Source organism: Plecotus auritus, assembly GCF_963455305.1.
Source record: "Plecotus auritus genome assembly, chromosome: 9".
In the NCBI taxonomy this organism is placed as follows: Eukaryota; Metazoa; Chordata; class Mammalia; order Chiroptera; family Vespertilionidae; genus Plecotus; species Plecotus auritus.
Genome location: NC_137783.1, coordinates 154154201 through 154180810, shown reverse-complemented (window position 1 = coordinate 154180810; position 26610 = coordinate 154154201). Strand labels below are relative to the sequence as shown.

General features: G+C 64.2%; 2 protein-coding genes across 5 annotated transcripts; one reads left to right on the top strand and one right to left on the bottom strand.

Moving 5' to 3' along the window:
- Positions 1-784: 784 nt before the first annotated feature.
- ZP1 (zona pellucida glycoprotein 1) lies at positions 785-8403 on the top strand (the record flags this gene model as incomplete). The annotated part of the gene is made up of 12 exons (XM_080640758.1): positions 785-947; positions 2019-2140; positions 2478-2790; positions 2916-3065; positions 3747-3934; positions 4016-4113; positions 5673-5800; positions 5891-6080; positions 6180-6324; positions 7765-7846; positions 7970-8092; positions 8261-8403. The coding sequence occupies 12 exons, from the start codon at positions 785-787 to the stop codon at positions 8401-8403; spliced, it is 1845 nt and encodes a 614-aa protein (XP_080496884.1).
- Positions 8404-13263: 4860 nt separating this feature from the next.
- On the bottom strand, positions 13264-22818 carry PRPF19 (pre-mRNA processing factor 19). 4 transcript variants are annotated; one of them, XM_080641968.1, is made up of 16 exons: positions 22569-22818; positions 20438-20587; positions 20261-20337; positions 19543-19684; positions 19371-19444; positions 19187-19249; positions 18401-18442; positions 18228-18302; positions 17857-17932; positions 17622-17731; positions 16087-16242; positions 15826-15895; positions 15580-15665; positions 15141-15311; positions 14897-15002; positions 13264-13718 (listed from the first exon to the last, which is right to left on the bottom strand). In XM_080641968.1, the coding sequence occupies exons 1-16, from the start codon at positions 22585-22587 to the stop codon at positions 13621-13623; spliced, it is 1515 nt and encodes a 504-aa protein (XP_080498094.1). In that variant the 5' UTR covers positions 22588-22818; the 3' UTR covers positions 13264-13620. The 4 variants fall into 4 exon arrangements, with proteins under 4 accessions (XP_080498094.1, XP_080498095.1, XP_080498096.1 ...); XM_080641969.1 differs by having other exon boundaries at positions 19543-19645; positions 22569-22801; XM_080641970.1 differs by lacking the exon at positions 22569-22818 and adding an exon at positions 22180-22521.
- Positions 22819-26610: the final 3792 nt, after the last annotated feature.

The following is a 26610-nucleotide window of genomic DNA, read 5'->3' as shown; positions in this document are numbered from 1 at the left end:
CGCGGCCAGGCTGCGGAGTGAGGCCTGGCCCCAGGAGGGCGCGGGTGTTGGGCTGAGGAGCCGAGCCGTCCATCGTTAGCAATGGGAGTCGTTCCTAGCTTTTCCCGGGTGTCCCTCTCCAGCCCCAGGGCCATCTGGAGGCGGTGCCACTAGGTCCCTCGTTCCCGTTTGCTTTTATGAGCAAGAGCCACGGTCAGTGGCGGCCTCACCTCTCAGGAGAGCGCTGCGAGGTGCTGTTTGCTCACCTGGCCCGTCGGCTGCAAGCTTTCAGGGCAGGGCCGTGACTCGGGCTTGTTCGGGGCTGAGGAATGGGGTGCAAACTAACCCACCTGCCGCTCGCCCCCCCCCCCCCCCCCCCCCCCCCCCCCCCCGCCTCGCAGCTCAGCCCGAGGCCCTGAGAGTCTGGCTGGGCAGGGAGGGGACGTGAGGGCAGTGGGTGAGCCCGCAGGGCCCCCGCCTTGGATCCGTCCCACATCCCACCTGCAGCTCATCTGCCCTCAGCTCCCCGCTACCCAGCCCGGCTCGCCCACCTGAGCCGCATGAGCCCAGCTGCCAGGCAGAAAGCTCACAGGGCCCGGCTGGGCGGGCACCTCCCCCGGCCTTCAGGGCTGGAGTTTCACCAGAGCCCCCCCCCCCCCCGCCCCAGGCCGGCCGGCGCCCCCAGGTGGGCCCCCTTTGCCTTTAGAGCGCCCACTTGCCCCCGCCCCCATATAAGGCCCGGCCTCCCGGGCTGCAGCTGGGAGGGCTCTCTGGGAGGGCGGCTCTGATGGCAGGAGCCTGGGCCATGGCCTGGGACCGCGGGTTGGCGCTGCTGCTGCTGCTGCTGCTGGCCACGCCTGGCGCCCCGGGCGCCCCGGGCCTGAGGCACAGCTATGACTGCGGGGTGGAGGGCCTGCAGCTGCTGGTGCTCCCCCCGGAGGGCCGCACTGTCCGGTTCAAGGTGATGGGTGAGTGCCAGCTGACGGGGACCCCACGCCCTGGCTGCGGGGGGGGGAGGGGGCTGCGACAGGAAGAGGAGGGCCCCCCTGCCGCCTGAGGGTGGCAGCCCCCACCCCGCACCCCCCACCTCCACCCCGCACCCCTATCCCCATCCCCACCCCGAACCCCCCATCCCCACCCCCACCACGCAGGGAGGCGGGGAGGAAGGCTGGTCCCCGCCTCAGTTTCCCCTGTCAGTGAACGCACGGAGCCACCTGGCCACTGTGCGAGTGAGCGGCAGGGCCAGGCCCTGAGGCCCAGCGGGCCGCCCGCTCTCGGAAGCAGGGTGCGGCCGGCGGGACAAGCGGGAGGTGGGTTTCCCATCCGTGTCCACCTCTGGGCGAGGCCGGGCTTCGGCCCTTTCTAGCTCCTAAGCTGTGGCCTTAAACAGCCCCCTGGCCCCTCAGCCCCGTTCCTTACCCTACGACGGGCAAGATGTGCCCTGCGGCCTGAACGCACAGGGGCACGCCCACCCCAGAGGGCGCCCTGGCTGTGCCCGGCTGACCAGGCAGGAGCCGGTGGCCCCAGGTGAAGTGGCTGCAAACCCCGGTTAACCCGGCAACCCCTCAGCACTTCCCCTCAGCGCAGCCCCAGGTGCCAGTCACAGTGAGCGCGGGGAGGCTCACGCACTCGGCCCCGGCTGCCTCTGCCCAGGACGGGGAAGAGCAGGCACGCAACACGCAGCCCGGGCCCAGCACCTGCTTGTTTCTCGGCCCCTTTCGCTCCCACCTGCTGCGGAGTGCCGGCAGAGGGGTCGGGCGAGAAGGGGCCTAAGGCCAGCGAGGCCACTGTCCCCTCAGAGGTGGAAACTCAGGCCAGAGGGGCCGAGGGGCTTGCCCAAGATCACACAGCAAACGACTAGCAAAGCTGAGGCTGGAACCCGGCCTCCTGTTCCTGAACCGGGAGAGTCTTCTCGGCAGACCCCCCGACTCTGGCTTCACCTTCAGCCTCTCCCCGCAGCCCCCCAGCCTCTCCCCGCTGCCCCCCAGCCTCTCCCCCTCCCTCAGCCTCTCCCCCCTCTCCCCCCTCTCCCCCCTCAGATGAATTTGGGAACCAATTTGAGGTGAACAACTGCTCCAGCTGCTACCACTGGGTCACGGCCAAGCCCCAGGGGCAGGCCGTCTTCTCTGCTGATTACAAAGGCTGCCACGTGCTGGAGAAGGTGGGCCCCTCCCGCTCTAGGGGGAGTCCCGGGCCTGGGGGCCGGCTTGGCCTCACATGGGGTCAGGCTGGGAGGCCCCTCACGGACCAGGGATGCATGGGCTCCCCATCACTCAGTGAGCTGGTGGACGAGGGGGGACTAAGTCCTGGTTTCCGCTCACAGACCCAGCCCCGCCTGCCACCAGCTGGGCGCTCCTTCCCCAGCCCCCCCCCACCTGCCGCCCAGCTGGGCGCTCCCTCCCCAACCCCCACCTGCCACCCAGCTGGGCGCTCCCTGGCCATCAGCCTGGCTGCAGAGCGGCCCCCAGCTGCTCTCGCATTTGCCTTCTCACCCGCAGGCCGGGCGCTCCCACCTGAGCGTGTTCGTCGAAACTCTGCTGCCCGACGGCCGGGTGGACGTGGCACGGAACCTCACCCTGGTCTGTCCCAAACCCGCCCGCGGCTGGACGCCGGACGGCCAGCTGGTCCCATCCGCCAGCTTCTCGCTCTCCACCCCGCACACCCCCGAGCTCCGTCCCACCGCAGAGCCCAGCATCAGCCCCCCAACCCCTGCCTCCTCAGCCCTTGGACCTGGCCCCACCCACCCCACGTGGGCCGGCGCCCAGGGGGGCACCGTGGAGACCTGGGGAGCGGACAAGCGGGAGGACACTGGTATGTGGGACTCCCCTGTGTGCTTCCCCGGCACCTATCGGGGGGCTGGTCGCCCTTTACTGGGCTCAGGAAGCCACTCCCCCATCTCCCTGGCTCCTTCTCATGTCCTCACCGCTCTGCGCCAGCCCTAGGCACCCGCCCGAGCCCGGAGCAGTGCCGGGGGGACTCGGGGCACATCCCCTGCATGGTGAGAGGAGGCTCAGAGGAAGCCTGTCAGCAGGCTGGCTGCTGCTATGACAACACCAGGGATGTTCCCTGTTACTATGGCAACACAGGTACCACGTTCCATGCCCAGCAGGGTCCCGTCCTCTGACTCCTGAAGCCATAGGAGGCCCTTCTCCTCTCCCGTCCCGAGGAGAGCCGACCCAGCGGAGGCTGCAGGGCAGACCTCTCGGGGGGCCACACGGCGAGAGGTGCCCCGGGAACTGCCCCGCGCTCATAGCTCTGCCTGTGCGTGTTCCCCTTCCTCTGTTTTTAAATTATCTTTTCTTTTTAACTGATTTCAGAGGGAAAAGGGGAGGGAGGAGAGAGGGAGAGGGAGATAGAACCATCCATGAGGAGAGAGAATCATGGACCGGCTGCCTCCTGCACGCCCCCCACTGGGGATGGAGCCCGTACCCCGGGCTGTGCCCTGACCGGGAATCGAACCGAGAACTCCTGGTTCAGAGATGGACGCTCCACCCTGAGCCCCACCAGCCGGCTGCTCCCCTAGCTTCAGCTCTGGAACCTCCCGGGTGGATGATGAGTGAGATGGTGATCTTATCTCAGACGACGGGGCGACGGTGCCGGGCGTGAGAGCCGGGGTCTGGGCAGGCCGGCTCGGCGGGCACGGCCCAGTGGGGAGAGCCCGGGTCCTCGCTCCTCGGCCGGCACCGGCGGTCAGCAGCCACCCCGTGCCCGTGCTGGACGCACCTAAGCCCCGCGGCCCTGACCAGTCTGACCCGCCTTTGTCCCAGCGACGGTCCAGTGCTTCAGAGACGGCCACTTCGTCCTTGTGGTGTCCCAAGAGACGGCCTCGGCGCACGGGGTCACGCTGGCCAACGTCCACCTGGCCTACGCCCCCGCCCGCTGCTCCCCGACCCAGGAGACGGGGTCCTTCGTCGTCTTCCACTTCCCGTTCACCCACTGCGGCACCACCGTCCAGGCAGGCGCTGGGGGGGGGGGGGCAGGGGGCCGGGGGGGGCTGCCTGGGCGGGGCTCACCCACCCCGCCGTCTCCTCCACAGGTGGTTGGCAACCAGCTCATCTATGAGAACCAGCTGGTGTCGGACGTCGATGTCCAAGTGGGACCACGGGGCGCCATCACCCGGGACGGCAGCTTCCGGTGAGCGAGCCTTCCTCGCCAAGGCTGGACGTGGGCTCGGGGGTGAAGGGAGCGTGGGTGAGCTTAGAACAGGATTTGGGGCCCTCGGGGTTCAGGTTCAAACCCTGCAGCCGGCCGTGACCTCGGCCCTCACCCAGGGCTGCTGTGAGCATTTGCCTGCGGCCCGGCCCTCGGAGCCCCTTTACCCCTCCGAGGACCAAGCGCAGGGACTGAGCCCCCACAGCGAAGCTGGCGGGTCCCCCTGCGGCCCCAGGGAGAGGCCGAGCCTGTGGCTGTGGCCGCTCCGCTCTGAGTTGGTCCCAGAGGAGGCGGGACCTGGGGCTGGGCTCTTGGGGTGGGGGGGAGAGGAGCCGAGGGAGACCCCCGTGAAAGGGGCACCAGGACCTGCTGGCTCGGGGGCCTAACGACCCCGGTGCCCCGGCTGCCCGTGGGGGTGCCCCGGGGGATCTGCTAGGCACGCCTGCCTCTGCGCCAGGCACCAGTGCCCCCTTACCTGCCAGAGCGAACGCGTCCCCGTGGCTGGAGGCACCCTGCGCCTGGCACCTCATGGACGCCCGGGTGTCCTCTCTCCACCCGGCGGCCGCGGGCCTGGGGCCAGGTGCTGGCATCAGGGGGCAGTGACTTCGCTTTAAAAAAGAAAAAGCCCCTGAGGACGAAGGGGTGGGAGCGGGGGGACACGCTGTCAGGCTTCAGGCCTGTGGGGAGAGGAGGGAGGGAGCTGGCCAGGGTCCGCCCAGCAGGGGCTGTGGGAGGCTCCAGGACCAGGGGCCTAAGGCCAGGGCGTGATCAGACACCTGTCAGCACCTACTTTGTGCCAGGCCCCCGACGGCCTGCAGGGTGTCTCCGGGCCCCCCCCCCCACCCCCCGCCCAGTGTAGCCCAGGCTCGCACCCAGGGCCCTGTCTCGAGCGGAGGTAGCGGTAGATAGACTCAGGAGCGGAGCGGGGCGGGGGGGGGGGGGGGGAGTGTTGGAGGGAGCCAGGTGGGGTCAGCGACTCTTGCAGACCTCGGGGTGCTGGGTGTGGCCCCACCAAGACTGCAGGGCACTCAGCTGGCGAGGGACCCTAGACCCAGCAATGGACCAGCTACGTGATGGGGACAGGACCACACGGCACCCTGTCACCTCACTGATCCTCCCCCAGCCCTCGGGGGGAGGGGCTATTACCATTCTACAAATTTGGAAACGGAGGCTTGGGCTAAGCCGTTTGCTTGGGGTCCCGTGGCCAGTGCATGCTAAGTGCATGCTAAGTACATGGCTAAGAAGATTCAAACCCAGGTCTGCCCGCCAGGCCTGACTGGCAGGCAACGAGGGAGCTTCACATGCCAGAACGAGGTGGGCGCCGTCGGCCCAGAGCCCCGTGCCCGGCCTCCATCCAGCTGGCCCTGCACCGAGGGCAGCCCCGTGTGGCTGTCCCAGGAGGGTGAGGAGGGCAGAGGCGAGGCGGGGTGCACGCCACCCCAGCGCCCCCGGGTGCCCACCCGCCTGGGCCCTGTTTGTCGCGTCCACGGCGTGGCACCTGGGGGCGCTGAGCCGAGCCCCTCCTCTCGCCCCAACCTCAGGCTTCAGGCTCGCTGCATCTTCAATGGCAGTGACTTCCTGCCCCTCCAGGCGGCTGTCTTCCCGCCCGTGTCGCCCGCCTCTGTGGCCCAGCCTGGCCCCCTGCGGCTCGAGCTGCGGATCGCCAAGGGTACGGTGTCCCCGGGGCCCCCGCTTTCTCCTCCCCCCCCCGCCCCCCGTCGGACTCGCAGCCCGAGGCTCACGCGCCCTCTGCCCGCAGACGAGACCTTCGGCTCCTACTACGAGGAGAGGGACTACCCGCTGGTGCGGCTGCTCCTGGAGCCCGTCCCCGTGGAGGTCCGGCTCCTGCAGAGGACGGACCCCCGCCTGGCCCTGGTGCTGCACCGCTGCTGGGCCACCCCCAGCGCCAGCCCCTTCCAGCAGCCGCAGTGGCCCCTCCTGTCCGACGGGTGAGAGGTGGCGGCTGCTGGCTCCCCCGGGGCTCCCCCAGGGCTCCCCCGGGGCCTCCCCGCCTCAGTGGGTGGCCTCCTCGCCTTCTCTCCTCCCAGGTGTCCTTTCGAGGGCGACAGCTACAGGACCCGCCTGGTGGCCTTGGACAGGGCCGAGCTGCCTTTCCCGGCGCATTACCAGCGCTTCACCGTGGCCACCTTCGCCTTCCTGAACGCCAGCTCCGGCAGGGCCCTCAGGGGACCGGTGAGAAGCCCGTGCCCCGTGCCTGTGCCCCGTGCCTGTCACCGCATCCCTCGGCACCCGGCCCGCGGGTGCAGACACAGGCTCCCAGATGGCTCCTTCACCAGGTGTCCTGGAGCCCCAGTGCTGGCCTCAGGGCAGCCGAGGTGACCGGTGAACAACTGGTGGGGCGGGGGGGGGGGGTGGCGGGGACACCATCCACCCGGAGGCTGAGCCCGTCACACCTGACGCTGCAGCGTGTCCGACCTGCTCTGCTGGGCGTCTGCTTGCCCACAGCGTCTCCCGAAGGGGACACGGTGCACACGGTGTCCGTAAGGCTCCTGCACGACATGCAAATGGCACAGTGGCCACACCCGCTGTATGTTGCTCAGGGAACAGAAGCTATGTATCTTTCACATCCACACACAGACCTCATCTATCTTATTCATTTTTTTAAAATATATTTTATTGATTTTTTTACAGAGAGGAAGGAAGGATAGTCAGAAACATTGATGAGAGAGAAACATCGATCAGCTGCCTCCTGCACACCTCCTACTGGGGATGTGCCCGCAACCAAGTTACATGCCCTTGACCGGAATCGAACCCGGGACCTTTCAGTCCGCAGGCCGATGCTCTATCCACTGAGCCAAACCGGTTTTGGCTATTTTATTCATTTTTAAAAGTTCTTATTGATCTCAGAGAGGCAGGGAGACGGAGAGAGGATAGAAACATCCACGATGAGAGAGAATCGTGGATCGGCTGCCTCCTGCACGCCCCCCACTGGGGATGGAGCCCACAATTCAGGCCTGTGCCCCGACCGGGGATCGAACTGTGACCTCCTGGGTCCTAGGTCGGTGCTCGGCCCCTGAGCCCGCCGCCGGGCGCCCTCTACATCTTAAACAGCCACATGTGTCACATCGGAGGGAGACTTCTCGGGTGGCATCTGAGGACGGCGGAGTCCTCTTCTCGGCTGTGAGCCTCTGCAGTCACGACCCGGGACTGTCATCTCCTCCGGCCTCTACTCCTTCGGGCGCCGCCCTGGACTCTGTTCAGGAAGCGTGCCAGCCTGTCCTCCCCCTGCCCTCGGGCACTGGGCACTGGGGCCAGGCCTGGTCAAGCCCCACCTTCTCGAAACCTCCTCCGTCAGTCACTCGCTCTGGAGCAAGACAGCCTCCCAGGGGCTCTGCAGCCATAGAGTGCGGGGGACAGGCCGAGGGCTGGGGCAGGGGTCCCTGCCCATCAGGACCTGGCCCGTCAGGAAGGAGACGCATGGGTTCCACACGGGTGGGGGTGGGGGGGGGTGAGGGCAGCACGCACACGCTGTGCCCCACCAGCAGCAGCCGCAGTCTCCGTCCTGGCCCGCGGGCCCACATGCTCCCCCGCCCACCCGGGTCCGGGGTCCCGGCCTCCGTGCTTCTTCCAGGGCCCGAGCCAGCCCCCGCCTCGGCCCTTCTCCTCCCGCAGGTCTACTTCTTCTGCAGCGCCTCCGCCTGCTCCCCGTCGGGGCTGGAGCCCTGCTCCGCTCCCTGCGGCTCCAGGACTGCCCGTGCGTCTGGGGTGGGGGTGGGGGTGGGTGGGGGCGGGGTGTCTGTATTCTTGCATCCATCTGTCCTGGCTTCTGGGCCACTAGGGGCCAGACACCAGCCCGAGATGTCGCTCCTCCCCCCAGGACAGCGCCGGGCCGCGAGGGGCCTCGGGGACGGGGACGCTGCGGAGCCGCAGGATGTGGTCAGCTCCCCGGGGCCCGTGGGCTTTGTGGACTCCTACAGGCAGGAGCCCGCCGGGCCTGCAGGTACGGCCTTGGCCGCCAGGGCTGCTAACTAGGCGGACGCTCCGCGTGGTGAGGGCCGGAGACGTTCGTTCTGCGGGAGCAGAGAGCAGGCCCTGCGGCTGCAGCGGCAAGTGGCCCCCAGGCCTGGAGGGCGGGCCGCCCGTCCTGACAGCCTCGCCCTCTCTACAGGCTCCGCCGGGAACTCGGACCCGAGGCTTCTCCGCGGGGTGGCCCTGCTGCTGGCGGCTGCGGCCCTGGTCCTGGGGACCGGGGTCTTCGTGGGCCTGAGTCGGGCCCTGGCCCCGAGGCTCCTGGCGGGCAGCAGGGGCTGAACGCTCAATAAACTGGTCTCAAGCTCTCTGGTGCCGGAGCAGATCCTTCCCGTCCTGGAAACCTGTCCCTTAGGTCGGCGCCGCCCTCTCGCCGTCACCTGTCACGCACGCTGGGGCCAGTCGGGTTCCCCACGCCCGGACTTGGGAGGAAAGGTGGTTTTCCGGGCGGGGGGTGTCAAGGTAGAGGAAGGTACAGTGATGGCAGTCGGGGGCCACAGGAGCTGGGAGTGGGAGCCGCAGGGCTCACGGCCAGGGAGGGCCTGCCACCTCCGCACAGACGCGCGAGTCCTGACGGCTCTTGCAAAGCGCGCTGCTTGGCTGCGGCACAGATGGGGCCCCCAGAGCCCCTGGGGCCAAAGGACCTGAACCCGCCTTGAACACGCTGCTTCGTTCTGCTCCGAGCCCCAGCCTCCCCCTCAAGGCTGTGGGCGACTTCTAGGCGCCAGCCTCCTCCCCAGCCCGGGCCCTGCCCCTGGGCCCCAGGACCAGTCACACAGAACACGGGGGTGGGGGGTCGTGCTGGCCCGGCTGGTGAGGAGGAGCCAGGCTGGCTGCCCGCAGAGGCCAGGCTTCTGGCTCCAACCCGGCGTCGCCGCTTCCTCTCCCCTCACCCCCCTCCCCAGGGCGCCCTAAGCCTCCACCCGAACAGCATGAAGGGGCCGCTATCGACGGCATCGGGGCTGGGAACCAGTGCGGCTGTAGATCAGAATCACGTAACCAGCCTTTCTCACTTGTTGACAGGCCCGTGTGTCATTTCACTTGGCAGCTTCCTCTGTGGTGTGGTTAGACGGTGTGTCCGATGGGGATCAAACCTCTTGTTGAGGATAACGAGTGCGGCACCCCGTCAGCATGTAACCCTTTGTACCCCATCTTCCTGGAGGGGCTTCTTAGAACTGCTGGGTCCAGAGCCGCGCCTTCCGATGCCCTGGCTCTGGGTGGGCATGGGCCTGGCCCCCCCAGCCCGGCGTTCCAGATCTGCGCCTGGCCGCCGCACGTGGCGTTGCGGACTTAAAACGGGCCTCTGAGCAGAAGCCAAGCATCTCCTGGCCACGCATGCGTCGCCTCTTCCTTTTGCCTGCGCCACCGAGCGTGTCTCGCATCTCTAAAGAGCGTTCACTAGTTCGGGGTGGACATCCTCATCTGATACACGTCCCCCGGGGCTGGCCACTGGGTCTCCGCGGGGGGGGGGGTCCGTCTTGCTGTGGAGACCTACCTAATGAATACCTCCCCTCGTACTGCTCTCTTGGAACATGGCAGAGCTCCCCCTCCCTACACACTTACAAGCACCCACTTTTCTGGCGACACTCCTGACAGTGGGCGCGCTCCCCTCCTGTCCAGTGTATTGAGGTGCAAGATTTTTAAAAACCATGTTTTTATTAATTTCAGAGAGCAAGGGAGGGAGAGAGAGAAACATCAAAGAGAATCATGGATCAGCTGCCTCCTGCACGCCCCCCACTGGGGATGGAGCCCGAAACCCGGGCCTGTGCCCTGACCGGGAATCGAACCGTGACCTCCTGGTTTAGAGGTGGACGATCCACCCCCGAGCCACGCCGGCTGGGAGGTGACTTTGGGAATCGGTATTGGAATTGTGCACGTTTCTGTCCTTCTGCCGAAGGGTTCCGTTTGCAGCGTGTGCAGGGGAGGGTCCCGGCTTCGCCGAGACGCAGGGCAAGCTCCGCTTTCCTCCACACCGAGACCTCGCCCGATCCTGCCCACCTTCACCTTCCCTCCCCCAACCTTCACCTTCCCTCCCCCAACCGCCTCCCGGCACAGCAGGCACCTGAGCCCTGAGAACTGAGTCAGACTGATGCGGTGATAACAAACCGCGGTGCTGACCTGTGGCAGGAAGCAGAGCTGGGGGGCTGTCAGGTCTCTCTCTTCCTGCCCTTTTCGGGGTGGGGCCCGGGCAGTGGCTGCAGGAGGCGAGACCATGGCCTCCCGCCTGCCTCCCCAGGCGGCTTCCTACGACACTGTGGCTGAGCAAATGGATGCGGGTGCCCGCGTGACACAGGCGGGGCGACGGCTCCAGCTCAAGCAAAACGCAGCTCCCGCCACGGGCTCCGTGCGCAGGCATGTCTGGGGGCGCGTGCCACACACAGGCACCATGGCTGGCCCCGCAGCAGGGAGAGGCGGACACGGTCAGCCTTCTGTGTGTGTGAGTAACGTGGCAGGCTGTCGGTACATTTAAAAAACGTGTTGCAATCATTGCTAAGACAACACAAAAGAAAAAGGCTTAATCTCAGGACCAAAATGAAAGCACGAATTTGGAGTAAAAGCAGCTTGTGGCCGCAGCCTGTTTGGCTCAGCGGACTGAAGGGTCCCGGGTGCGATTCTGGTCAAGGGCACACGCCCAGGTTGCAGGCTCAGCCCCGGCAGTCCCTGGGTGCGGGACGGGCAGAAGCAGGGGAGGCGGTGCCAGCTCAGGGGTCCGGAGCAGCCCTGGAGCAGGCACATCGATGCAGGTTTCAGATGCAGATGCTGACAGGCCGGCGGAGCCTGCGGAGCGGGGACCCCAGCCGGGCTTGCCTCCCGGAGCCCCCAGCTGGCCACTGCGTCCTGGAAATCGAGCGGCTCCTTGGCTTCCGTCCCGGCCTAGTGGGCCAGGGGTGGTCCGTGTGGGGTCTCCAGTCAGACGCTCAAAACCTCAGCCTCACTCCTCGCTCGTTTTCCTGCGGCAGATCAGGCGCTGGCAGGGCTGCCCTGCGGGGCTGAGCTCAGCCTGGGGCCCAGTGGGGCTACAGGCAGGCTACGTAACTACAGTGCCCCCAGGTGGCCGCCCTGGGCAGTGCGCCAAGGCTGAGAGCAATGTGGCCACGCCCTCCGCTTCAACCGTGGGGACGCACGCGGGGCACGTGGGGCTGGGGGCCTGCATGCTGGGGCGCTCAGGTTCACGTGGGATGCATTAGGCACCGGTTGCACCCCCAATTTCCCTTCACGTGCCAGGACTACGGGCTGCTCCTGGGCCTGGAATACAAGCCTCAGCGGCCTGACCACCTGGGTCCCGAGCAGGTTCCCTAAGGCAGCCAAGCCCGAACCTGGAGTCGAACCTGGAGCCGTGACAGGCGGTGGCTGGCAGCTCCCGGGCTGAGACCCCACCGCCTGCCTCCTCCCCCGCTCTAGGCACCGAAAAGGCGTGCAGCGCGGACGTGTACTGAGGAACTGGGCTGGAAGGGCAGTGGCTGCTCTCCTGGGCAGCTTCAGGTCTTCCCAGCGGGTAAGTGTGCCGCCTGCAGGGGGCCTGGCACCCCCGCTGCGTGACCAGCAGCACTGGCCAGGAGACACGGGCCTGCTGCATCGCCTGGACTCTGCTGTGGCCTGCAGCCCGTCTTAGCTCCCTTCCCGCACCATTCCTCACCCACGGCACCGACTCCCACTCTCTCAGCCCCACCCCCCCAGGCGTCCCTCCCATGCTGCACTGGGCCTGCTGGTCAAGTACTAACGACCCTGCCAGGCTGGTGGTCACACTGGCCTCCCCTCCTTCCTGTCCCTCCACACCCCACCCCCACCGCTCCGGCCTCAGGCGTCCCCTCTGCCTGGCACTCGGGCTTCAGCGTGACCATCGGCACCTCAGCAAGGCCCTTCCCGACCACCCCGGCTCCAGCTGCCCCCCGGGAACCCCGGCTCCAGCAGCCCCAGGCCTTGCAGGGCACACTTGTCCCCTGGTCTTCACCGTTCACCGCTGTCTCCCCGGGACCTGGCCCCGCTTGGGGTTTTCAGCCCAGTTCCAGAACCTGACTACGCCGGCGGGGGCCAGGTCTCCTATCACAAGGGAAGGCCCTTGCTCCCTGCTCAGTCCCTCACCAGCAAAGGCCATCTTCTTAAAAACCTGTTCTTACTGATCTCAGAGGAAGGGGGAGGGAGAGGAAACATCAACGATGAGAGAATCCTGGACAGGCTGCCTCCTGCACGCCCACACTGGGGATGAGCCTGCAACCCGGGCCGGTGCCCTGACTGGGAATCGCACCCTGACCTCCCGGTTCCTAGGTTGACGCTCCACCATTGGGCCACACTGGTCGGGCAAGAAAAGGTCACCTGCCCGCACTTCTCTCTCCCTGCCAGGCTGGGGCGGGTGGGAGCACGAGTGACATGAGACCCTGAGACAAGGCCCAGGCCTGCGGGCACCTGGAGACATCCTGGCAAATGGCCTGTAGGGTTGTCGTCTTTGATTTCTTTAAGGGGGCGGGGGGGGGGGGGGGCAGGTGAAGGGGGCGTGTAAGAGTGACGAAAGCAAAGGGCAAAGGGCTGCCGGCTTCCTGAGGGGCCGCGCCCCCAATTCCCACCCACTCCCACCCTGTGCATGCACACACACCCAGGTCCCTGCCACACACACACACACACACACACCCAGGTCCCTGCCACACACACACACACACACACACACCCAGGTCCTTGCTTCATACACACACACATACACACACACACCCAGGTCCTTGCCTCATACACATACACACACACACACAGGTCACACACACGCACACACGCACACACACACACACACACCCAGGTCCTTGCCTCATACACATACACACACACACACAGGTCACACACACGCACACACGCACACACACACACACACACCCAGGTCCTTGCCTCATACACATACACACACACACACAGGTCACACACACGCACACACACACACACACACCCAGGTCCTTGCTTCATACACACACACACCCAGGTCCTTGCCTCACACACACACACACACACACACACATACACACACACACCCAGGTCCTTGCCTCATACACACACACATACACACACACACCCAGGTCCTTGCCTCATACACATACACATACACACACACACGCACACACACACACACACACACACACACACAGGCACCCCCAGGAGGTGGCGGCTTTATTGTTTCCTTTTTTAATGAAATTAGGTCGCTGCTTACAAAACCCTGGCCAGCCCTCGCGCCCATCCCTCCAGCTCCCTGGGCTCAGCCTGTGCGTCTCTGGACTGAAGCCCGGGGCGTGGAGCGCCGGTGCCGACCGCCTCCGGAGGGTGACAGCGCTCCCTCCCCGCCGGCTCCCGGGCCTGGAAGCTGTGGGTGAGGGTGGAGCAGGCCGCCAGGGTTCTCAGGCCGCCACCCAGACCAGTGAAATGATGTGACTGTCCCCCCCAAGGCCCCTCCCCCCAGTAGTCTCTCCCCTGCCTCCCCCCTCCCCGACCCTAACGCTACCCCACCGTCAGAAGGGACAGGGCCTACAGGCTGTAGAACTTGAGGCTCCTGTCCATGCCCGTGGAAGCGATGAACTTGGCGTGCTGCCCGAAGGCCACCCCTGTGGTCAGGCCGCTGTGCTCTGAAAGAGACGAGGCAGAGGCCTCCCCAGGGTCTGAGCGCTGACCCCACCACACAGACCCCCGCCCCCCCACGTGACTGCTGTCTGGTCCCCCAGATTTTACTCTGTCCGAGGGCAGGGCTCTGGTGGGACCCGCGTTTCCCCGCAGAGCCTGGCACGTGAGGCTTTGCCATGGGCCGAGTACACGGAGGAGTACCAGCCCCCACCCCCGGCCCCGAGCTCTCGGGGCAGCTGCGGTCCCGTCCTGGTCCCGCCCCGAGCTGGCCGGCCAGCGCTGAGCCAGAAGCGTGGGGCCCTCGCTGGGCCTCCTGACCGGCTGGCGTTCACTGGTGGCTGAGCCCAGCCTGGTTTAAGCCTCAGCGGTCGGCTTGCTTGTAGCTGGAACGGCCCCTCACACAGGGCAGGCCTGGTCTGGGGGGGCAGAGGGGCTGGGCGGCACTCCCCCGGGGCTCGGGCAGTTCATGAGCTCAGTGCACGCTCCTCAGGCCCGTTCGGGGTCACCTGCCGCAGCCGGCTGTCCACGCAGGCCACGGCGTCGGGAAGGCTCAGCCACGGCCGCAGTTAGGCCTGGGCACCCCCGAAACGCCGCGCTGCGCAGCCGGGAGCATGCGGCGGGGCAAGCATCCTGTGTCCCGCCCACAACCCCGCTCGGACAAGAACTGTCCGCACAGAAGCAGCAGCTGCCACGGAGCAGCAGGCCCGTCACCTCGCACGACACCCCCGCGTCCCCAGCTGGCGCCATCTGCACACAGAGCCGCTCTGCCCACCTTCAAGGTGGAGAAGCGGGGAAGCCATTACACCCCCTTCCTCGCCTGACCGGCAGCCCATCAGTGAGGGGCCTCCTCCCTCGCACTCTCGGCTCTAACCCCACAGCGGACAGGACGCGTGCGGAGCACGGAGGTCAGATCCTCCCACATGCAGACCCTGCGCCGACACACGCTCCTCGGCCCCATGGGACGCACACCCCGCGCTCCAGGGCGGAGGACTGCGGTGTCACGCCTGCGGGCAGAGCCGGCACGAGAGCCCAGCACTCCCCTCCCGAGTCCGTCTTCTCAGTCACAAGCGCTCCTGCCTCAGGCCGGCTCACAGCTGCCGAGGCCCCGGAACACCGAGAAGCTCCTAACCCACTTGGTCCGGCCAGCCCCCCAGCCCCCGGAGACCTCGGGACCCAGGCCCACCTGTGAAGTGGAGGATCTCCGTCCACTGCTTGCAGATGTAGATCTGGACGTCGGTGCCCCCCAGGGCCAGGTAGGTCCCGCTCTGGTCAAAGATCAGGGACTTCACCTGCCAGAGCCAGAACAGAGGTCACACGAGGGAGGGATCGGGCCATCGGAGGGAGCGAAGCTGTTCAGAGTGTTTCGGTGAATAACTGACAGACGAGGAGGCAAGCGAGATGGGGGGGGGGGGGGGGGCGCGGGGCACCTCAAAGTTGTTATCCAGCTGCAGTGTCTTGAAATTCTTCAGCTTGCGCAGGTCCCAGAGCTTGACGGAGGAGTCGTCGGCCGCCGTGGCCAGGTAGTAGCCGTTCTCGGAGAAGGCGATGCTGGTGATGGGGCCCGAGTGGCCAGGGAAGTTGGCCACGTTGGTGCGCTCCTGCAGGTGGGGGCGGGCAGGAGAGGGCCACCCACTGGTCAGGAGAGGGAGGAACGGAGCTCGCGAACCCCTCCGAGACGTCCTGCCTCTCAGGGAAGGACAGGACAGGAGCGGGAAGAGCAGGGGTGGGGCCCAGCCCGGGGCCCCCGACCACCCCTCCGTCACACACAGCCCTCTCCACCCGCGGGCCCCGGGCCGGACGCCACAGGCATCCAGCACACGGCAGCACGGGCTCCGGCTGCGGCGGGTGGAGGCTGGGGGGTCCCACCTTCAGGTCCCAGATCTTGATCTGAGAGTCCATGGTTCCTGTCCCGAAGATGAGTCCATCGGGATGGAACTGCGCACAGGTGAGAGCTGGGGGAAGGGAGGGCGCGGTCAGAGCCCCCGGGGGCACAAGCACGGCAGAAGGTGCCTCCCAATGCCTGGACTCAGCACGTCCTGGCACTCCGTGCATTTTTACAGCAAGTGAACAAATAAAGCAAAGATAAACAGCAAATGGAGGGAGACCACTCACCGCAGCCGGAGGTCTCATCCGTCACCTTGGTGAGCACGCGCCCCGTCTGGATGTCAGAGAAGGCCCAGTACTGGAACAGACACAGGCAGGAGTCAGAAAGGGGGTGCCCTCCGGGAGCAGGGACCCCTGTCCGGCAAGCCCTGGTGAAGCCAGCCCCCCCGGCAGAGGAAACGCTCTCCTTGCTGGGGGGCGGCCGGGGTGTGTGTGTGTAGCTGCCCCTCCTCCGCGCTGCTCGAGGGCCGTGGGGCCGCAGGGCCTCACCTGGTCATCAGAGGAGCTCAGGAGATAGTCGCCGGTGGCGTGGAGGCTGAGGCCCGTCACAGAGCTCTCGTGGGCCCGAACCACCTGCACGCAGGAGGAGCTCGGGACCGACCAGATCCTGATGGTGGCATCCGGGGAAGCAGAGAACACCAGCTCCTAGGAGGAGAGAGAGGCGGGCGCTCAGGGAGAGAGAGGTGCACCCCAATGGCGAACCAGGCTGCGGATGGCCACCCCCCCCCAGCTTCTCCTTGGGCCCTTTCTGCCTGGAACCTCCCGCCCACCCAGGATGCCTAGCAGGGCCAGGGGGAAACGCTAAGATGCTAAATCAACCAGCATTTGGCCGTGGAGGCCCCGCCCCCTAGTGGTGAGCGGAGAACTGCAGCAGAGCGCAGCATCCAGGACCAGAGAAGCCGGTGGGGCGATGGGGGCCGCACAGCGGGCCAGTGCCTCCAGGCGGATGGCGGATGCGGCCTCAGCACTGGCCCCAAGGGCTGCAAGGGCATGCCCCCTGCATCTAAGGCTCCTAGGAAGGTCTGGAGCAGGGAGAGCTTCCGTAGCGCCACCAACCAACCACTGTGGTGAGAACATTAAAAACGAAGGTAAGCCAAAACCGGTTTGGCTCAGTGGATAGAGCGTCGGCCTGCGGACTGAAGGGTCCCGGGTTCGATTCCGGTCAAGGGCATGTAACTTGGTTGCGGGCACATCCCCAGTGGGAGGTGTGCAGGAGGCAGCTGATCGATGTTTCTCTCTCATCGATGTTTCTGACTATCTATCCCTCTTCCTTCCTCTCTGTAAAAAACCAATAAAATATATTTAAAAAAAAACCAAAAAAAAAAAAACGAAGGTAAAACCAACCACCATCTTTTGTCAACGTGGTTTCGCAGAGAAATGTGAACCCCAGTAAGAAAGGAGGGCTTTCATTGGGAGAAACTGGTTTTTATAAAAAATTCACCAGGTATTCTTCTGTTTCTAGCTTCCTGAAGGGACAGGAACGGCTGGCTGAGCCACTGTCTCAGCCCCAGCCCCACAGCCCGAGGCCTGAGCTGCCACGCCCACGACACCGGGACTGCCCGGAGCTGCCTCTCCGAGGCCCCACGGCCTGTCTATCCCCCCCCCCCCCCGCCCACCCGCTGCGACAGGCACACCACGTTCCCCGAGGACCGGGGTCCTGACTGCCTCGGATCCTCGGTCCAGGTTCTGTTGGGCTGTTTCCTGCGTTTGTATTGTAAACACAGGGGGCTCGGTCCTCCTCCTAATAACACTGGCAACGGAGACGCCTTTGTAAGCGACACGTTCCCTCTGCCGGCTCGGAAGGCTGCCTTGTGGGCCCCACAGAGGAAGGGGGATCGACGATGCCAAGCAGAGGCCCTAACTGTCCCCTCGGAGACCAGAGCGCGTCCTCAGGGGACAGCAGGGGCGGGGCGATTCTGGGCCCTGAGCGCTGACATGGGGCTGAGATGAGGGGGGCTCAGAGATGAGGGGTGTGGGGGCTCAGAGATGAGGGGGGCTGAGATGAGGGGGGAGGGGAGCGCTACCTGGGAGGGGTGGAACACCACGCTGGTGACCTTCTTGGTGTGGCCCTTGAGGGTGGCCAGGATCTGCTCGGAACTCTTGTCGAAGACGACGACGTTCTTATCCGCACCCCCTGGAAGGACGCGTGTGAGACCCAGGAGCCGAGCCCGTCCAGGTCCCTTTGCCCCGCGGCCCACACACAGGACAGACAAGCACCACCCCCGCTGCCCCCCGGCCCCGGGCCAGGCCCGCTCTCACCGGTGAGGACCTTGTTGGTGTCGGCGGGGCAGAGGTCCAGGGCGAGGATCCCGGGGATGCTGGCGCTGTGCAGGCCCTGTCACAGCGAACCCGTCGGGCCCAGCTCGGCAGCCAGAGCCCCACACGCCCCCGGCCCCGCGCCCAGCCAACAAGCGGCTGGTGCTCCCCCCCTCTGCACTGGCCTCTGCCTGGACCAGCACCTCCCTCACCGCATCACTGGGAAGCCAGAGCGGGCAGGAAGCGAGGTGACAAGGCAGCAGCCAAGGCTAGAGATGGGCCAGAGGCATGGGACAGCTCACGGCCCGCTGGCCTGCCCCACCCAGAGACAGCTCCGGGGGCCCCGTCCCCAAGACCGAGGCCCGGCCACTCACCACGTGCGAAGCCACCTGCCGGTACTTGCTGAGCTCCTCCGGCTTCACCAGCTCCTCAGGCACCGTCTTCCCTCTCTGGGAAAGGAAGAGGCCCGGGAAGGGCCGTGAGTGCAGGACCCAGCCGCCCCTGCTGGGGCTCTGCCTCCCCGGCCCGGCCCCGGGAGAACACGCACCTTCTTACGCTCTGTGGTCAGCACGGTGGCCTTGTCTTGAAGCTGGGGGTGAGAGAGGGGACAGACTCCGTGTGAGACCGGCCATTCTGCAGAGACCACGGGGTGCCGGGTGCGGGCACGGCCCTGTCCCCACAGGTGTCAGCAGAAAGCCGCATGGGCCGAGCTCTGTGCCCGGGGACAGGCGTGAGCCCTTGTCGCCCTCCCAGCTGTGGGGCGGGTGCTGAGGACTTGGTTTCAGAGCAAACGGAGCCTCGGCGAAGTGGAGTCACTTGCCCGAGGCCGCAGAGCGAGGGAGACCAGGTCTGCAGCACCAGGCCCGGCCGTGGCGCCGAGGTGCGAGCTGCCGGCCTGGCCTGCTTGTTTAGACACAACGGAGCACGTCCCGGGGTAGGCCGGGCTCACAGCCCCGCCCGAGACCCGCAGGCTCTGCGTGTGAGCGGCGCCTTCGGATCTGTCTGTCTCCACCTAGTCTCCTTCCTGCCCCGTCTCCCGCAGCAGCAAAGGGAAGACTCGTAACAAAGTGTTTAATATCTGCCAAGAGCCCCCTAACGAGAGGGGGGTACAGTCTGTGGAGGAGGCGCTGCTGTTCCCTTAGAAGCAAGGGAAACGGACCAGGGAGTGGGTAAGCCGCCCGCCGTCATAAAGCTCCTAAAGGCGACACACACACAGCCAGGCCACCCGCCGGGGAGTCTGTGCTCCGCACGACCCTCTGCCTAAGGGCCCGGGCCCACCCCTATCGGCCTCCAGGGAGAAACCGGGGCCCCACCCCACCGCGAGGGCGCCTACCTTCTGGATAATCTCGGGGGTCATTCCCGCCAGCTCGCCCAGCTCCATCGGCTCGCCTGCCCCCTGCAGGGAAGACGTGAAGGTGAGGGAGGCCGGGGTGCCAGGCGCGTGCAGGAGAGCCAGGTGGCCTCCCCACCCCAAGGGCAGGGCAGGGCAGGGCCGGGGGGCGGGCGGCGGCACTCACCACAACACTGGGCTGGGAGCTGGGCACGGCCTGCGGCACAATGAGGCCGGCCTGCGGTTTCAGCGTCGCCAGAGCTGCGAGAGAGACGCGTTAGAAACGGGCATGACGGAGCGAGACCAGCCCGGGGGGGGGAGTGAGACCAAACCGGGGCCGGCGGGGGCGGGGGCTGTACCTTCCCGGGCAGCGGTGACCTCCTTGGTGAGGCGGGCGATGACCCGGCAGGCGGCGTCATGCTGGTACAGCGCGTGGGACAGCTCCTGGCGGGTGGTCTGCAGCTGCTGGCGCAGAGTGAAGCTGTGCAGCATGACCGCGTCCTGGGGGGGCCACACCGTGAGGGGCGGGGAGCCGAGAGCGCCCAGCAGAAGGGCCGCCTTGGTTAAGAGGGCACCGCCTTGTCCCTGGCCTTGTCCCTGGCTTGGTGGCCCAAGCGCTGTCTGCGTGGCCCCCGACGTGCTGGCCGCCACCCAGCGCCCGGGCTGCCGGACCTGGGCACGCAGGAGCGCGAGCCACTCTCTCCAGGCGGCGCCACTAACCTCCCGGCTCACCTCCCCGAGGGGGACCGAGAAGGCCACCTGCTGACCCCTCAGCGCCAGGCGCACCCGAGCCTTCGCTCCCATCTGAGCACCCAGCACAGGCCGGCCCGGCTCCTGGTGCTGGAGATGCACCGACAGAGAAACCAGCCCGAGGCCATGAACTTGGACTCAGTCTCCCCACGCCCCGGGCGGCACTGACCACGCTGTACGGCGAGGAGAACTAGATGAACGCAAGTGGCTCCCATGGCGTGCCACGGCCATCCTGCCCTCGAATGAGAAAACAGCCCCCCCGCCCCCCCCCCCAGCCTAGGCCAGCGAGGCCTTCCAGCGGGAGCACCGCTTCTCCCAGGGACTCACCCATTCGTCCTGTAGGGCTTTCAGAATGGCTGGGATGCTGGTGGCTGAGGGAGGCTTGGGCCGGATTGGGTGAGCCACTGCGGAGAGGGGAAGTGGCATGAAGAACCACCCGGGGGACCCTCCCTCCCCCTCCCTCCCCCTCCCCTTCTCCCCTCAGCCCGGGCGGCCTCCAGGCACCTTTGATGTCCACCAGCTGCTCCTCGGACAGAGGCTGGTTGTTGATGGGGTCGGTGCCGTTCTCGGCGATGTACTTCTCAATGAGGCGCCGCTCGTAGATGTGGTTGGAGACGGGGGACACGCACGGGTGCTCCGGCACTTCATTGGAGACTGCGGAGAGACGGCGGGCAGGGGCCTTGGTGAGGGGGGACCTTGGGCTAAGGGGAGGCCCCCTCTGCTGCTGGCCCCAACACGACCACGTGTCCCCACCCCCAATGAACAGGAGTCAAGACATGACACCACGCCAGCTTTGTCCTGTCCCCAGAATGCTTCCCTGCGACATAACCAGCCTCTCCGTCTCCTGACAGTCAGCAGCCGACAACACGTCTGCACAACGCCCGTGTGCAGGCGCCTGAGAGCAGCCACCTCCCTGCCGCCTCGTTCTGAGCGGACGCCGGGACTCCGTCGCACTCCAGGACATGCAGGCGCACACGAGGCCACTCGAGCCTCAGTCCAGAGCAGCGACGGTCACCCTCTCTCATCTCACGGCACCAGACTCATTACTGCCATCCCGCGGCACACCAAACTACGCTGTACAGTCCGCCGGCCTGACACAAAAAGGCATCTATCGCTTTGATGCCCTCACACCGGAGGCCAGTATCGCGTCGGCTGTGGCCATTTTTTTATTTGACAGCCTAAGGGGAAGAAGGGGCAGTGTCCCTGGCGGAATAGTCAGGTATTGCTTGTTTTTAAAATTCCTGCAAGAACCAGCTGAAAACTGCGGGTCCAGAGCCTGGATGGAGTAGCAGACAGAGACATGACAAAGCAATGTGACAGGTGCTATAACGATACAAAACAGCCACGTGCTGTTTACTAGTTGCCAAGCTCCACTATCAACACTTTCCATCGATTAATTCATCTGCTCATCTGCACGCTCTCCCCCGACAGGGGTATCATTCCCTAGCTGCGGCCTGCTGCGTAGTCTGCGCATCCCTTGGGGACAAGCTTGCAGCTGGACCCCGCAGCCCAGCAGGCGCTCCAGCAGGCGCTCGGTAAACACGTCGCCGAGGAGGGAAGGGGCGGAAGGATGCTGGGGATATGGGAACCCGCTTCCTCCAGACGGGAAGGAAACAATAAACGTGAAATACCCCGCAAACGGCGACTTCTTCAAGGCGAAGGCTTCCTTTTGCTAATCACCACTGCCCTTCCTTTTTCTTTGCTGGGGAGTGGGGGGGGGTATGTGGGGGGGTGGGGAGGTAATGGAAAGATTCTAAGAGTCAAGAGCTTGAGAGTTAGGAAGCAAATACAGAAAGGGATGAGAAAGCAGTAACCTGTTGAAACAGTAAGATGGAGATCTTTAGGCCACGATACACGACAAACTACCAAGAAGGAGGAGGGCGCATGCATGAGAAAAGCACGGGTTCGGGATCAGAGAGCCTCGCTGCATCACCCGGCTCTGCCGCCGACGGGCTGCGCAGCGCTAGCAAAGCCATCACCTCCCTGGCCCTTCTACCTCATCTGAAAAACCAGCAACGGGCCTCTATTCCCGCTCCGGAGGGTTCCTGCGAGGACGCAACCGGACCACGGAGCGCCAATGAAGGCGACGTCCATGTCCGCGGCGTTCGCACCTGGTGAGGCGGGGAGCTACAGACCTGGCTTCCAGCCCCGCCGCTGCCGCTGCCGCTGCCTCTCCGCGTGACCTGCGCACACTGCAGCTCTGCCCACCCGAGCGAGATCTCAGCGACATCCAGTGCAATAATCACCTTTTGCAGGGAAAACGGAGGCCCGGGGCCGCGCACCAGCTCCCAAGGCGGATCGTGCACAAGCCCTCGGGATCCTGATGCCTACGCCGGAGCTGGCTCCCTGCACCAGCCCCCTCCCTCCGTTCAGGCCTCGATTCCCGCTGCGTGAGCGAGGTGGCAGGCCTCGGCGATGCGTGCGACAATCAACTCGAGGCGTTACGTAAACGGTGAAGCGCTGCGCAAATGCATCCCACGCAGAGGGGGAGGACCCCGCGCTGACAGGCGGCCGCCCAGCCTCCCCCGCGCCCCGCTGTCACCTCCGCCCAGCCCCCGCGCCGCAGCGGCCGCAGACCCTCCCGCTCGGCTCTCCCGCCTCCGGCGACCCGCGATCGGCCGCAGCGTGTACTCACTAGAGCAGATCAAGGACATGGCGCCGCCGCTGTGCTCCGAGGCGCCACACGCTGGGCTCCGGGCTTAGCTTCGGAGCGGCCGCGGGACAGTTCCTGTTCCCCGCTGCTTCCGGGACGCTCCGCGGCGAGCGGAGAGCTACCACCCCGAGCGACGATCGCGCAGCCCTTCACGTGCGACTGCGGCGGATCGCGCGCCTCTGCCTGTACTTAACGGAAACTGCCCTTTCCCAGAATGCAACGGGGCAGGAAAGGGCGCGCCAGGGAACACTCGGCTATTTCCGGACCAACTCGGCTCCTTCCGTAAAATGCTCCCTGCGGCAGGGAGAGAAGAGATCCGGAACTACACTTCCCATGATGCAGCGGGAATTTTAAAACCAATGCATTTTCCCAACTTTTTTTTTTTTTAAAAAACGTATTTTTATTTATTTCAGAGAGGAAGGGAGAGGAAGAGAGAGATAGAAACGTCAATGCACACACTGCAGCTCTGCCCACCCGAGCGAGATCTCACCCTTCAGATGAGATAGGTCCATTGACTGGCTGCCTCCTGCATGCCCCCCACTGGGGACCCGTCCTGCAATCCAGGCATGTGCCCTTGACCTGACTCCAACTCGCGACCCTTGAGTCCGCAGGCTGACGCTCTATACACTGAACCAAACCGGCCAGGGCTTTCCCCAACCTTTTTGAGACCCGTGCGCGCTGGGCCGTGGGGCCACAATCTTGCAGACTCTGAGGTGTACGCGAGAATTTCCTAACCAACTTGGTAAAATGCATATTCCTGAGGTCTGCCTTAGAGAGTCTGCATTTTCAGTGTGTGCCCCACGGGACTCTGAGGTTGGAGAGACACGGCTAGATGAACCCGCTGAAGAAAGCAGCCACTGGCCGAGAGAAGCCACGCTGGGCCTGCCTCTACTCCCAATTCCCTCTGCGATCTCGGGCAAGTCATCAATCAGCTCCTCTGCCTCTTCCCTACATGACTTCCGTTTCCCTTCCAACTCAGATCGTGGAGGGTCTTGGTGGATACCTACAAAATACGATACTCCCGGAAATCATGTACAGAACATGTGGTGTGAGCTGCACGGGTCCAGAACGAGCAGCAGGACGGACAGGTGTGTCTTCTTCGAGGAAGAGCTGTGACAGATGCTGACAGGTGGGCAAGATTCAGAGGGAAGAGAAGCAGCACAGAGGACATCCCGAAGGAGGGACAGCACAAACAAGGGCCGGGAGGAGAACAGGAGTCGCAGGAATGAAGGGTTAGTAGGACATCGTGCCCAGGAGCGTGGACTCTGAAGTCGGGTTGTGTGTGCTCGAATCCCAGCTCCACCCAGCTAGTAAACTGAGTGACCGTCTCTGCGTTAATCCCCTCATGTGTAAAACAGGGCAGTGATGCCGAAACCGGTGTGGCTCAGTGGATAGAGCGTCAGCCTGCCGACTGAAGGGTCCTGGGTTTGATTCCGGTCAAGGGCATGTACCTTGGTTGTGGGCACATCCCCAGTGGGAGGTGTGCAGGAGGCAGCTGATCGATGTTTCTAGCTCTCTATCCCTCTCCCTTCCTCTCTGTAAAATATCAATAAAGTATATTAAAAAAAAAAATCTCGTTGAGCTCCTGTATAAAAAAAAATAAAATAAAATAAAAATAAAACAGGGCAGTGACAACAAGGGCTGACCTAACGCAGAGGGTTGTTGTGAGGACCTAATATTTAAAAAGTGCTTTATATTATTTAGCTTAGCCCTTTCCCCGCATTTCACTCCTGTTCTTTCCAGACTACTTTGTAGCAACTTGAGATTTTTGAGCGTCACCTTCTGCTTGAACTCTGCCTTCGGGTTCTAGGAGGAACTGCAGCCTGTGACTGGACTAGCAATGGATTCACCCACAGAGCTTAACGCCCCCCTCCACTGGGTCGTTTTCTCAGCTGTCCGATGAAGAAGATTCAGGAAAACTTTCACCCCAACAGGACAGAGAAGAATATGTACTGACGCTGAGTTATGGCCTGGTTTACAGGAGGAGACGTGGAGTGAGGACAATGGCATGTCTTTTTTTTTTTTTTTTAATATATTTTATTGATTTTTTTACAGAGAGGAAGGGAGAGGGATAGAGAGTTAGAAACATCGATGAGAGAGAAACATCGATCAGCTGCCCCCTGCACACTCCCTACTGGGTATGTGCCCGCAACCAAGGTACATGCCCTTGACCGGAATTGAACCCGGGACCCTTCAGTCCGCAGGCCGACGCTCTATCCACTGAGCCAAACCGGTCAGGGCGACAAGTCTTAAAAGAGACCTCAAAGAACTGTTTCCAACATGGCTGAGGAGAAGGAACGAGGCTATTCAAAACCGCAAGAAGAACAAGAAGGAACCAGTACTTCAGTGTGGCTGTGGTCACTGCCCATCACATCCAGGTCCTTCTGGTATTGTTAAGGATTATGACATGGTTTTGGCTGGCTTGCTTCAGTGGATAGAGTGTCAAGCCTGCGGACTGATGGGTCCAGGGTTCAATTCCAGTCAAGGGCACATGCTCAAGTGGGGAGCATGCGGAGGCAGCTGATCAATGATCCTCTCTCATCATTGATGTGTCTATCTCTTTCTCCCTCTCCCTGCCTCTCTGAAATCAATTATATATATATAAACTCACACCTTAAAAAAAGAATTATGACATGGCATACACTGTATTCTTGTACTCATTTGAGTTGTAACACATTTTTTTGATGTACTCTCAATTTTTAGTAGCAAATGTGTGTATAGGGCATCTTTAATAACTTGAGGCGTATCTGAAAAAAAAATAAAAAGCGCTTTGAATAAACTTGACGCAACTGTTAGAAAGGCTTCTGGAAGGCGGGGCCCAGGATGCCACAGAGCCTGCTGGGAAGAGAGACCCTTGGCTGAGGGTCCAGAGCACGATGGATGCTCCGGCCAACATCGGAGGGAAAGAAACACCTGCAAGAGGCCACAGGCTGGTTGTTAACTCCTGTGCCCGCGTGGTCTGGGGAGAAGGCAGAATTAGAAGGCTGATTCAGGTAGGGGAAAGGGAGCGCTGCGTTTGGGGAACTGCATCAAAGGCGAGCTCTCCCAGGGCAGCCAATGGGATCTAAGCATCAAAACAGCAACTGGGATGTTTTTTTAAAAAAATGAGATCAGCTTTGTGTGACTTTATTGTTTTTGCTTTAATCCTCACCGGAGGATATTTTCCCATTGATTTTCAGAGAGAGTGGAAGAGGGAGGGAAAGACGGAGAAACACACCGGTTGGTTGCTTCCTGCACGTGTCCCCGCCGAGGTACAGGCCCGAAGTACGTGCCCTTGACCGACTGGAACCCGGGGCCGCAGGCCAACGCTCTATCCACCGAGGCAAATCGGCTAAGGCAACTGGGATGCTCTCTGAGTGTACCGTTCCCTCATTGAATTCCCACACCCCCTGTGCGGTCCTTTTACGGTCACGTGGAACCAACTGAGACTCAGAGAGATGAAGCCGGCAAGGGGTCACCTCATTCCAAATCCGCCCCCACTCCCCCCCGCCCCCCATGCTGCCTGTAGTTTGCAGAGTTGGGGCCTGAGAGTTGGCGCCCCTCCTTCTCTGCAACTGAGCCGCTGCGCGCCCCCTGCAGTCTGGGCGTGGAACTGCTCCCGGAGGGAACGGGCGCGTTTCCCAGCCTTGTGCGGCTGTCACTGCTCCAACACCGCTCCCCTCGGTGCCTTTTTAGCGAGAAAAGTTCCTCAAAAGACCAAGGGCTCTTGGGCGCCCCTTCCTCGGAACGCTGCCCAGGAGGCACCGCGGCGCTCAGGCACTACATCGCCCCAAATGCCGAGGCGCTGGAGGGCGGGTGGGCTGCGGCCCCGAGTTCAGGGATGCAGCTTACCCCCGCTCCAGCCCAGAGTGGGTCACGCCTTTCCCCTTGCCCGCCACACTTCCGTTCCCAGCTCGAGCTGCCCACCCGCGGCGCTCCCGGTGGGAAAGCTCGGGAAAAACACCATCGGGAGGGGAGGGGAGGGCGCATGCGCACGGCGCGCCGAGCGGGGCGGGAGGGAGCGGCGGGGCCCAGGCGCGTCCGC

What these genes read in the sequence shown, in the direction of transcription:
- PRPF19 (XM_080641968.1), bottom strand. An exon ending in GCAGCTGGTGGACATCAAAG is followed by an intron (nt 20,338 to 20,437) that starts GTGCCTGGAGGC and finishes CCCTCTCCGCAG; the next exon opens with TGGCTCACCCAATCCGGCCC. An exon ending in TGGTGTTCCACCCCTCCCAG is followed by an intron (nt 16,243 to 17,621) that starts GTAGCGCTCCCC and finishes CTCTCCTCCTAG; the next exon opens with GAGCTGGTGTTCTCTGCTTC.